The sequence below is a fragment of the Callospermophilus lateralis genome, chromosome 6 (genome assembly GCF_048772815.1).
Source record: "Callospermophilus lateralis isolate mCalLat2 chromosome 6, mCalLat2.hap1, whole genome shotgun sequence".
NCBI lineage: Eukaryota > Metazoa > Chordata > Mammalia > Rodentia > Sciuridae > Callospermophilus > Callospermophilus lateralis.
In genome coordinates, this window is record NC_135310.1 from 118,201,871 (window position 1) to 118,214,278 (window position 12,408).

At 47.8% G+C, this 12,408-nt stretch overlaps 1 protein-coding gene across 4 annotated transcripts in view; it reads right to left on the minus strand.

Moving 5' to 3' along the window:
- Positions 1–11,924, minus strand: part of Brpf3 (bromodomain and PHD finger containing 3) — a 34,417-nt gene extending 22,493 nt beyond the window's left edge. For 3 of the 4 annotated variants that reach the window (XM_076858828.1, XM_076858830.1, XM_076858831.1), the window contains exons 1-4: positions 11,793–11,924; positions 6,837–8,322; positions 3,871–4,027; positions 1,316–1,447 (exon numbers count right to left, since the gene is read on the minus strand). In XM_076858828.1, the coding sequence (XP_076714943.1) occupies positions 1,316–1,447; positions 3,871–4,027; positions 6,837–8,296 (1,749 nt within the window). In that variant the 5' untranslated portion in view covers positions 8,297–8,322; positions 11,793–11,924. Of the gene's footprint in view, positions 1–1,315; positions 1,448–3,870; positions 4,028–6,836; positions 8,323–8,740; positions 8,752–11,792 lie in introns of those variants that run through there. The other variant, XM_076858829.1, reaches the window with a different exon arrangement.
- Positions 11,925–12,408: the final 484 nt, after the last annotated feature.

Consider the following 12,408-nt stretch of genomic DNA (forward strand, 5'->3'; position numbering starts at 1 on the left):
TACCTAGAGTTGCAGTTACTGATCCCATTAGCACTAGAGTGTCTGGGTTGGACTGGGGTGACCAGGGCCTTCAGGCTCATCTCTCAAGTGGCAAACGACTTCATATATTTAAAGTGAAATGCTGTACAAATCTTACTTTCTATGTGTACCCTAATGTGAAATGGTTGGGAAGCCCACCTATTGGCCTCATCAAAACAAGCCGGACTGCTTTACCAGAGCCAGGGCCTCTTTCTCCCTCTCATTTCTCTGACCTGAGGCAGGAAGAAAAGTACAACTATGGGACCAAGCCTGGGATGGCACTTAAAGTCTGAATTCATGGAGAAGATCCTGAGATAGCCTCCATGGTCACCCATGCTAAATATGGTAAGAGCTGCCCAGAAGCTTAAGGAGAAACTCAGGCTATTGACCTGCTAGAGAAGAGCTGAATAGTGACATAGGGTTCAGAGAAAGAGAGTAAGGAGCATTTTTAACCCAGGCCTCTGAAGCACATGAGTAACGGCTGCTATTCCTGGACCAGAGAGAACAATTTTGGCTTGTCATCCATTCAGTTAATAGTATTTGCTCTCTGCCATGTGCACAGCCCTACAATAGATACTTTAGCAAGAAAAAGGGTATCAGTAACAACAACTACTGACACTTCTATAGTCCTTACTAGGTAAGCACTGTTCTAAGCTACTTTTTACATATACAAAGTCATCTAACCTCACAAAGACCTTATGATTTAGGCTCTATTATTACCCCCATATCACAGATGAAGAAATGAAGGTATTAAGAGATTAAGTACCTTGCTTAGTGTTACACAGGTAGTAATTAGCAGAGCCAGGATTTAAAACCAATCTAGTGTCATAGCCCATGATCCTAAACCCCTGTGCTATATCACCTACCTCACCATGCTCAGAGGAATAGAATTTCCTGGAATTGAGGTTGGGAAATTTAAATGATTCAAGACCATAGTGTTTAAGGGCCAAGTGAGAACCCTCAGCAACTCCCAGGCCAAAGGTTTTCAGTGATACCCATTAGAATGGCCTAAGAAGCTCTTCAAAATATTCAAGGTAGGCTTCCCACTGAAACATCCTGAATCAGAAACTCTAGGTATGCGCTCAGGCACGTGATATGAAACTTATGCTTGAGGCCACAAAGAGTTGAACCTCAAAACATAGAAGCCATCAGCAGCTCTATACCAAATACAGAGCAGGTAAACCTTGGAGCCCATACACCTGGGCAGGAAAGGAAGCAAGGGGTCTCCTAGTGCCACACTAAGATCGGGAGAAAGGGACCTTGACAAAGCACCCCATGGCTGGGGGTTCCTCCTTACCTGCTCCCGCTTGAGCTTTTCTCTCTTCCGAATCAGCTCAACTAGCAGCCGCGCCCGCTCCAAGTCATGCCGCAGCTTCTGCCAGTATTTCAGCTCTTCCTTCACTGCACTTGTCTTTTCGTCGTGTTCTCGCTGTAGGAAGCAAGAGGAGGAGCTGGGGGCCTTCTTCCTCCCCATAGTTCTCTCCCTATTCAAGCCCCACAGGCTTCAGGAGATAGCAGAACCTCACCTGAGAGCCTCCACTTCCCCCCTCTTGCCCTGTGCCTTCCTCCCGCCCTTCCCTGGCCTTATAACAAGATTCTCCATTAACAGCACAATAACCACTGCTGGGACTGCTTCTCCTGGTCCCTCAGGGATACCCGAGATCAGTTAGGGCCCTCAGGGCTAGAAAGAATTTCAGAAGAAAACTAATAGACACCTTAGGGGTGGAAAGAATCTCACCCTAGAGCTTCAATTTGGCTAGAAAACAAAGTCAAGTTCTTACTATTTGCTTGTACTAAGTGGCTTAAATAAAAATCTGTCAATTCTGTCCTAGAAGAGATGATAGTTGTTGGGAGAAGGAAAAGACCCAGTGTTTAAAACCAAAGCGCATAAGAGCATAAAGACAATAAAAACTGATAATGTAAAACTGCACATAAAATGCGGACAAGACAGAAAGTAGAGAAGTGGGGGTTAGTTAGGGAAAAATTTCCTTGGGAGTAGCCTGCAAGAGCTTTTGCATACAGTAGTAGACATAGATAGGCTAAGCAGCAAGGAAGGTCTCTTCTGGAACTGACAGGACCAGAGGGACAGAAATGTAGAGGTAGAATTAGTGATTCTGTGTTTAGTTGAGTAAAATGGGCTAGCCAGAAGAGAGTAGCTGGAGAACCACAAAAGCCAAAGAACCCAGGATCCAGCTGACAAGAAGCCTCAAATGCCAGGGTAAAGAACCTGGACTTGGCTTCCTTGGAGAGGGAGAGTATATTCTGGAAAAGGAAGTGATAGAATGGAAAAACAGTATATATGACCCCACCAATCGTAGAGCAAAGAATTAGAGGCTGGAGACACCTACAAAACTATTGTTGAAAAGAAAAGAAAACTATTGCTGAGACTGAGGGGGCATGGATAGGCAAGGTAGCATAAAATAAAGACAAAGGACTAAACTGATAAATCCCCCCAACAGCTTAAAGAATGATTAATTCTGACTCATTACAGGGTAAAAGTCAAAAGTAACTCTAAGGTGGAGAATTCTTGATATGAAGTCAGGAGGGGGAAGAGTTCCACGGCAAAAATGAGAAAATAAGTTTACTAAAAGGAAGGAAGATAATTCATTCAGGTTCCAGAATCTGAGTTACAGTAACTACCTACACATGGAAGGATCCCAAAGGGACTGAGGACAGAAAAAAGGAATGAGAATAGCAAAAAATCTGGAGATACTGACACAACAGTTATTTTCAATTATTTTTACTTGGACTTGCTCTCTAAGTAAATAAGCAGGCAGCAGAGGGAATATTACTGTTAAAGACTTAAAAAAGGGATCAGCAAAAGGTACAATCAGAGGGGTAGAAGAGATGGGAAATGATATCATGGAAAAGCTTAGACACAAAGACCCAAAAAGAAATACATCTTGGGGCTGGGGTTGTGGCTCAGTGGTAAGAGTGCTTGCCTAACATGTGTGAGGCACTGGCTTCGATTCTAAGCACCGCAAACAAATAAATAAAGGTCCCTCAACAACTAAACAAAAAATTTTTTTACAAAAAGAAAAAAGAAAAGAAAGAAATGCATCTTGATGGGTAGTATGGCGGGAATTTACGGAAAGACTTGCTGGAGGAGGTCACTGACATAAGGGAGAATTCAGGGAAGCAAATGGTCCAGAAGGCTCAAGAGGAACCAGACATAGGTTTGTTCTTCAAGAACTTAGTTACAAAAGGCAAACTAAGATCAAACAGAATGCACCAATAATGGCAAGGTTTCTTTCTTTTTTGGAACAACACTGTGGGATGATTTAAAGGCAGAAGTAATGAAGGATGTAAAGAGGGAGAGAAAACGGAAGATGTAAATACTGGAAGGAAAATCAGGAGCAAAAAAAAAAACATAAAATATGCACCAACCATAGTTGTTAATGGCTAAAGGCCACCACAATTGGGTGAGCTGTGCACTATAATAAGATCATAAGTTTTTTTATTTACTATGACACATTTTTTTGGCAGATGGCAGTATACTGTCTTGAGAAAAGGGCGTCTTTTTCAATGCAGCCACCCTGGCTCTTCTTCCTTTCTGTCCCATCTGGAGGGTTTCCCCACTATAGGGAAAGTTGAGCTGGCCCTACACTCTCCCCTAGAATTTGCTCCTAAGTCAAACCTCTACCATCCAGAAAGGGTTGCTGTTAGGTCTGAAGATATCTGTAGTGCTGAAGGTTATTTCCAGGATAGACTACCCAGCAGGGTGATCACCTGTATAAAAGGATCCACAGAGAACTCAGGGATAGGTGCCAGCCCCCCCCCCGCCCTCAAAATCTTCACTTTTCCTTCAGGCTCAACCTCCCTCCACCAGCCTCCAATCATCACTGCACCTACCTGTTCAGCGTTTCTTTGGGATTGCAAGTGAGAGTGCAGGCGCCGGATGAGGGGGACACCATTCCGTGCCTGCCGCTTCAACAGCCAGTAGTTGTGAAGCCGCTGCATAAACTGGTTTTTCCTCTGAAAGGAGAGACCACTACAGATCTTGTTCAACCTTGAGTAGAGGCACAGAGAAGTGAAAGATAGAGTCAGAGGGCAGCCCAGATTATAGCCCACACATCCTATCCAGAACCCGGTTCATTTCTGAGAGGAAGATAGAATAAAATAGCCAAATGCCTCACCTCAGAGAAAGCCTTGAAAAAGATAGCAAAGTTAAGCAGCTCAGATTCAGCAAGAGGTACTTTACTTGCTTTTCCACCTCCTGTGTCGCAGCCTTGATCCTCCAAAAGAACCTATTTCCTGTGATCCTGGACTCCTTCATTCCAAGTATTATCTGAGAAATGGGCCTGTACACTAAAACCTCCACCTTCCTATTAATAAAGGCAGCAAAAGAAACAGGAACTTAAATAAGCTATGGGCAATGTGGTCACTATTACTGCCTCACGTGGCTGAGGATCCCAGCTCACAATCAAGTAGGAAGGAAAAACCAGTAAGAATACATCAGGTTACTGCTTTCTGAGCCCAAATGCAACCCTTTAAGAGTTGTTTGATCTCTGATTTTCATTTTTAAAAATCAACAGCCTAAAAATGTCTAATTTTGAGCCAAATGGAGAAAAAAAAAATGGATCTAAAGATGTAAGATGGAGGATCTGAGGGAAAACCTAGCTAAACTACCCAAAAGAGAAGTCTTAAGGTCAGGGGTTAAGCCAGTAACACCTGGGGTGGAAGGAACCAGTAAGAACCTAAAATTTCTATGTTAAATGCCCACACTGTAGGAGGAGAAACACTATTTACGTCACAAAAGACAGAAAAGCAGCTTAGATATATCAATTGAAAAATAGTCAATGCAATTGATGCAGTTAATAAGATGGTGGATCTGAGCGAGATCTGAATCTATGATCTCTCTGCTCTACCATGGTGCATTCAAAATTGTTTCTCCACAGGGTAAGTCAGGTCTCAGTGCTCCTGTGTTATTTCCTGTTTTGTCTCTTCACCCCACTCCACTGAAAAGAAAATAAGTGTGGTTAATCAAGAAGGAGGAACCTTAGAAGGATGGGCATGTTGGGCAGGACATTGCTTACTTAGGTCTTGTTCATCTTCACAGTCAGACACTCCTGCCCCAAAGCCAAGCTTATAAAATCAAGACCTACACCTTTCCCCAAAGGACAGATCCCCACCAATGCCCATGCCAAGCACACCTGCCCAGAAGCAGGCAGCCCCCTCCCTCTACAACCTTTTGGCCATGGGGGGCCCCAACAGCATTTGTGCAAGTAGGGAAAAGAATAATAATAAAATAGCAGCAGCAGCAGTGACCACCATTTATTGAGTACTTACTATTTGCCAGACACTGTGCTAAGTGCTTTACTAATATTACCTCATTTAGTTTTCAGAATTCTATGTGACAGATTCATTTATAAATAAACTAAGACTTAGAGCTGTTAAGCAACATGTCGAGTCATATAAGTACTAAGTAACAGAAGGTCCGTCTGGCTCTTAGTCAGTGTAGCTGGTGCCTGGGAGAGGCTCTAGAAGAGCAGACAAGGCACCCAAAGAATCTAGCCCCAGGGCCTAATCACACTACAGACAGGGACAAAGCATGGATTTACTTACCTCAGGGAAGAGGTAGCCTAGAACAGCTCTATGCCTAGAATACACCCAGAATCACTGGAATTCTAACTTGGGCCATAGGTTGCAACAAGAGCATCCCTGCCTTGATCTCACTTTTATGTCTTCTTCCTCGTCTGCCAAGTCTGGTTAGGCAGATTTGTCCAACCAGAAATATGAATAGATTTCATACTTTTCATTCCCCACAATCTTCCAGTATTCCTTTCTCCCTAACCTTTTCATGGAGGTGACAGCACTGGCCTCGAGGTATCGTGAGCTACAGCTTGTAGTCCAAATCTGTCACTTTTCACCTGGTCCCATTTCTTAGAACAGGATGTGGCATGTAGTAAGTGCTCAATAAATATATCATTGAATGAATAAATATGTAAACAACTTTACCTCCCAGGGCCGTGGTTTCTTCATCTGGGGGTATGGGAGAAGGTGCAAGGACTACATTAGATGATAAATCTCCAACATTCCTTCCTGCTCTAATCCTGTTTACTTGCTAATGAATCACCCTTGAGATGAGCCCCTGCTGGAAAATCCTCCCTGTCTCTTGCTTTTCTACCAAGTTCCCACCTAACTGCTTCAACAAGTTAACTGAGATTTTAAAACAGGTACAATGATTTCTCTACAGCTTCAATGGGGGCCCAGGAGTTTTAGTTACACAGCTAAATTTTCCCCTAAATCTAAAGATTCTGAAAAGAAGGAATAAAATGTTCTTCCCACACAGCCACCCCCTCATACAAAGTCCCTGATACACCCAGGACAGAGTTTGCTGTACAGCAGACCTGTCAACCCCTTAGCAGAGTGGTTCCAAATTAGGAATACTTCTATTCACCCAGGGGTGTTTGGAAACTCGTGTGAGGTTTTCACAAAGATCAAGCAATTAACTGGATGGGATGAAACGCATTTACCAAGAGCAGGGATGCTAAACATTTAGAAATGTAAGGGACAGTTCTAACAATGAAGAATTATTCTGTCCAAAATGCCAATTAGTGCCCTGCTAAAAAATACTACCTTACATATCCCGTTACCCGTGTTTCTAAGTGTTTTGCTTTACCCGGAACCAAAGGAAACACATTACTCTGAAGATACAATCAAAATAAGCCGGATGAGCCAGAATCCAAAGGAGATATTTAAATTTGGGGCATAGAAAAAGACATCCACCAACCATATTTGAGGAAGCCTGGCCCAAAACCAAGACCAAACCAAGAAGAAAACATGAATCGTTAAAGAGCCCATCTGGGCAGGCTCACCTGTAAGAGGGTATCTGTGGGACAGTGACCATGGGGACAGTGGTGGTCCCCATGGTGGGTGTGTCTCGGCCTGCTTCCTCTGGCTCCTTCTTGATCTTTTGCTTCAAACTCATCTTGTTCTTCTTGGGCACTCCCTTCAGAGGGCCACCCACCCCACTTTGGCCTTCCTGCTCCTCCTCCTCCACTTCTTCCTCCTCTTCTTCCTCCCCACCACCCTCCTTCAGCCCATCCTCGTCCCCAGCCTCACTGAGGCTTCTGGGAGAGTCACCCTTCCTCCTGGCAGTGGCAGAACCTGGTGGAGAGTGGGCCTCACAGTAGGCGGTCTTACGCACAGTGAAGATGGTGCCATTGAGGCTGGTTTCTCGCATGGGCTCAATCTTCATGAAGAGCCCAGCCCGCTGTGCACATGTCACATGGAAGGCTGTGTAGCAGTTCACTTTATGGCACTGGATAGCTGCACCCAGCCCCTTCTGCTTGCAGATATAGCAGGTGAGTTTCCATCGGGCAGGTGGGATGTTGTCGATGCCCTCGATAGGCTCCAGGAAGACGGTGTTAGCAAAACAGACTTCTGGAATCCAGATGGCACACACTACATGGGCCCAATGCCCATCACTGGTCTGTTTGAAGGCACCACCCTTGTTGGGGCAGAGGACACAATCCACAGGCCGAGAGGGAGACTGTAGGCAGCAGCGGCATAACCACTGGCCCTCAGGGATATAGGGTACACCATAGCACTCCTGGTGTACGGCCAGATTACAGATGTCACAGAAGAGAATGACATTGCTATTATGACATTCATCGTCCAGGCATACACAGCAGAAGGCATCTTCATCAATGAGTGACTGTTGGGCCCCACTGCTACGACTCTCCAAGTATGACTCCTTCTCAAGCCGGTCTACCAGCAGCTCAAAGGTGTCTGCTGACACCAAACTGTACCCATCTACTCGCCGCTTTTCATTCACCATGTCCAGCCAGGCAAGGTCCTCCTCATCCATGTCATACTCTACCTCTGCATCCAGGTCTTCAGGTGGCTTCTCAATGTAGCGGTAATAGGCAGCAGGCAGTGGGGGTGCTTCAGGCTGGCTGCCTGGATCCACCACACGGAAGCTGGGCTGTGGGAGGTGGAAGTTAGTTCCAGATGCATGCTTAGAGCAGGATTCCTTCTTTTTGCCCTTGGATGAAGTTTTCTTGGACTTGCCTGGGAACTGAGGCTGCTCGCTGTTTTCTTTGTTACTATTGCATTCAGTGATATCCTGAGCAGTCAGTTCATCTTCAGTGATGATCTTAAGTGGGTCATAGATGCTGATACGATGCAGGCGTCCATCAATATCCACCTCAACAATACGCTGGGCCTGGGCATATGTCAGGGTCTCCCGGGTGGGTGAGCACTTGAGACTGTAGGGGGATGGGGAACGCCGGCCCTCGGCATTCTGCCGCGACTTCCGGCGAGGCTTCCTCATGGCACCTAGGAACCAAGGAGACTGGCCTAAGGAGAGAAGACCAGGAAACTGTGAGCTGGATATTCATGCATGTATGTATCCACTCACCCTTCCATCCAATCAAGTGGCCACTGGGAGGACTAGCTGTTCCCTTAGTCTGAACACTCTGCCCCTGAGGCATCCACAGGACTTCACCTCCTTCAGGCCTTTCAACAAACATCATTTCTCAGTGAGACCTTCTCATTACTCTGTACACCACTGCAAATACCTTTTCTCCACCAGCTATGGACCTTTTATCCTGCTTTATTTTCTCCTATAACACACTCCATCTTCTACCATGCAATGTAATTTACCTATATATAATGTTTTTTATTTGCTTCCTTCTGCTAAAATGTAAGTTCCAAAGGGTTGGGAATTTATGCCTGTCTTCACTGCTATATCCCCAGTGCCTGGAGTGATGCCCACCTCCTAAGTAATCCTTCAATCAGGATTAGACGAATGTATTCAGTGAACGAAAGGAGAAATGATCCCTGTCTTCAAGGTGCTATGTCTGAAGGGAAGGGAAAGAAAACAGATCCTTACAATATGACACATGGAAACAGCTAATGTTCAAATGGTCTATGTAAGGTTGTGGGACACTAACTGTGAAAAAAGAGAGGGTGCTTAAGACTTCAGAAAGAGAAAACAGGATGGCCACAGTGGTACACATTGGTAGTCTCAGCTACCTGCATAGGTGGAAGGATCACTTGAGCCCAAGAGTTTAAGGCCTGCTGGACAACATTGCAAGATCCTGTCTCAAAGAAAATAAAACAAGAACAGCATCCATTTTTGAGCTCTATACCTGAACACTACGTCCCATTAGTGGATTGAAAACTCACAGGTCTAGAGCCCTCTCCCAATCCATCTTACCATGATCAAAAGCCCTATCTGGGGCTGGGGATGTGGCTCAAGCGGTAGCGCGCTCGCCTGGCATGCGTGCGGCTCGGGTTCGATCCTCAGCACCACATACAAAGATGTTGTGTCCGCCAATAACTAAAACTAAAAAATAAATATTAAAAAAAAAAAAAAAAGCCCTATCTGGGCAGGGGTTGTGGCTCAGCAGTAAAGCACTCCCCTAGCATGGGTGAGGCCCTGGGTTCAATCCTCAGTATCACATAAAAATAAAATAAAATAAAGGTATTGTGTCCAACTACAACTAAAAAATAAATATTTTTTTAAAAGCCCTATCTCTCCCCCCCAACACACTTTTTTTAAGTGGTACTGGGGATTGAACCCAGGGCCTTACACATATTAGACAAGCACCCTACATCTGAGGGGCATCCCTAGCCCTTTTTAATTTTATTTTGAGACAGGATCTAAGTTGCACAGCCCATGCAGTCTCCCTGCCTCAGCCTCCTAAGTAGCTGAGATTAATGGGCATGTGCCTGCATGCCCAGCTCCAGAAGTCCTATCTCTTCTTTCAGGGTGAAGGCATCTAAAAGGCTTATCACATATGGTCAAAGGCTTCAAACTACAGTATGCAGGGCATTTCCTGCAAATGGAAGCAACTAGGATAATTGGCTAATAATATATTTCCAAGCAGAAACCCTGCAAGTTCTGGGAGTAGCACCAAAATATTTTTACAGTTGTAAGTGTCCTGTGTGAGTTCCTCAGTGGAACCAAGACCAAGGTGACTGGGACAATTATCTGAGGTAAATTCCCAGTACTTTGTTACCTCATACTTACATCTAGTCTACCCTTGTGAAACAAAGAGAAAGCTCTATAAAGTTTTCCACAACATTCTCAAGATGGAGGGAACTAGGGTAAGTGGTTATCAAAGCCATTACTATCAGAAAGACTTTGGGGATATGGTGTCCCACAATATGGGCACAGATTTGGAAAGATATGAACAGAGAAAGAGCTTTCAAGGGGAAAAACCAATTTCATCATCTTGGTTGCAGCACCAACCATCTTTACAAAGCGGGTGGTGATAATAATTTAACACACTTTTACTAATCACAAAACCCGTTTCCTTTTGGTATTGCTCACAACCACCTTGGATGACATAGAGATAGTATTTTTTTCCATCTTGTGCAGCTCAGAAGGGTGTCACTCAACCCAGAGCCAGTAAGGTGGTCTGGTACAAAAAGAGGTTCTGGAGCAATCGAGGTTCTAATCTTGGCCCTAGGGACTCAGAATAAGTATTCTAGCTCCATACTTCATCAGTAATGAGGCTAATAACATCTACCTCTTAAGGGCTGCTGTTTGTTAATAAAGTATTATCAACATCCTTATTTAAAAGGCCTTCTAATCCCAAAGTAACTGAAACAAACAACCTGCCTGAGGAACGGCAGGCACACACCCCATTTGGAAGCTCAAGGAAACAGAATCATCACAGCAATTCTGTTCAGGTTCCAGATACCCTTGGCCACGAGATTCCTTCCAAATACCAAGTTCCCAGAGGCAGGCCAGGCCAGCAGATATGCTTCATTACTACCACCCCCACAAGGCAAGGAAGCCCCTAGGAGAGACAGACCTATGCCTCCATAGTTCACAGAGCCCTCCCTTCAGCAAGCCCTGCACAGTCTTCCCACCTGCCACCTCCTCCGCAGCTCAGTAATCTCTCAACCAACCAGCAAGTATCTATGCAGACCTCTTCTGTCCCACCCAAGCCTCTAGACGCCGGGAGGCAAACCCTACAGGAGGAAGGGCTGCAGCTGAGGAAATCGAAATGAGCTTCGCCCACAAGGCGCTGACAGTCGCTTTTTTTTGGCGGGAGTTTTTCAACCTACACAGCTCTTTCCACATACAAACCTATAAAATACCCCCAACATCTCCCCGAGATGTTCTCAGCAGCCCCTGGTCCCCTACTCGCCCACCCCACCCAGATCCCCCAAAGAACCAGGAGTTTCTGCAATTAGACGGAATCTCCTGCACTCTACACAAGACACTCCTGAGACGAGGGGAGACCCCAGTCGAGGCTACTGCCCCTTTAAGGGACGCCTCTTTCAGAAGAATCTTGACCCCTCAGAGAAGAATAAAGGAGGGAAATAACATCTCCTCCCCAGAGGGGAGAGAGAGGGCTAGGGCATCAGAGACATACTGACGCGGAGTCGGACCCTCAGAGAAAGCGAGCGCCAGCGAACGAGCGGGGCAGAGAGCAGAGCGCCTATTGGCCGCCTGCCCTGCCCGTCAGGGGGAACTGGAGGGCCAAGGGAAGCACAGGGGGCGGAATTCTCCTCTGGTCTGGCCAATTGGAGAGCGTGGCGGAGGCGGGGCTTGGCAGCTTAGCTTCTAGGGCCGGGGGGAGACAAGATGGCGGGTGCGGGAGGGGGTCCTTGCTTTTCAGCTCCCCCACTCGCCCGCCTTCTCCTTCTCCGCCGCCGCCCTCGCTCCAAGGGAGATCTTTCGCGCCGCCCCCGCCCCGCTTGGGAAGCCTCCCGCTTCCCGGTTTCCACCCCCCAGCGAAGTCCCCGGTCCCCGTAGGCCCTGCTGCTCCCGCCCCCGCTCCGTCCGGCCCCGCTGCCGCCCCCATTACCTCAGCCGCCGGCCCGGCCCCACCGTTCGGGGCCCCTGGGCGCGGGCGGGACGGCTGCCGAGCAGGTCGGCTCGGCCCTGGGAGCGGAGCGCGGCCTCCTCCCGCGCCAGCCTCCGCGGCCTCCGCCGTGCCCCCTCCCGGCGCGCGCTGGGGCCCCGGCCCGGCCGCCGCCACTGCCGCCGCTCCCGGGGGAGGAGGGGGAATGGAGCCGCCGCCGCCGCCGCTGCCGCCACGGAGCCCGGCCGAGGGGAGGGAGGGATCAGCCCCCAGGCAGGATCCGCCCCTCCGGCCTCCCCCCGCCACCTCCACCCCTTCCCTCGCTCCCTCCCTGGCTCCGCGGGCTCTCCCGCTGAACAGGAGCGAGAGCGCGAAAGGGGGAAACGGGAAAAAATCCCCCCGCCCGTGCCCGGCGCGGCTGCGGCCGGAGCTGCGCGGCGAGGAGCGCGGAGCCGCCGCCGCCACGGGGCACCGTCCCCAGCTCGGCCTCACGGTGGCGGTGCGGACGCGGCGGGGGCACCGAACAGAAACCGGGTCTGCGCCCGCCGCAGCCCCGACTCACCCCGGCCCTGCCCTCGGCGGGATGAGCCCGACCGGAGAGCTGAGACGTTCGGGTCTA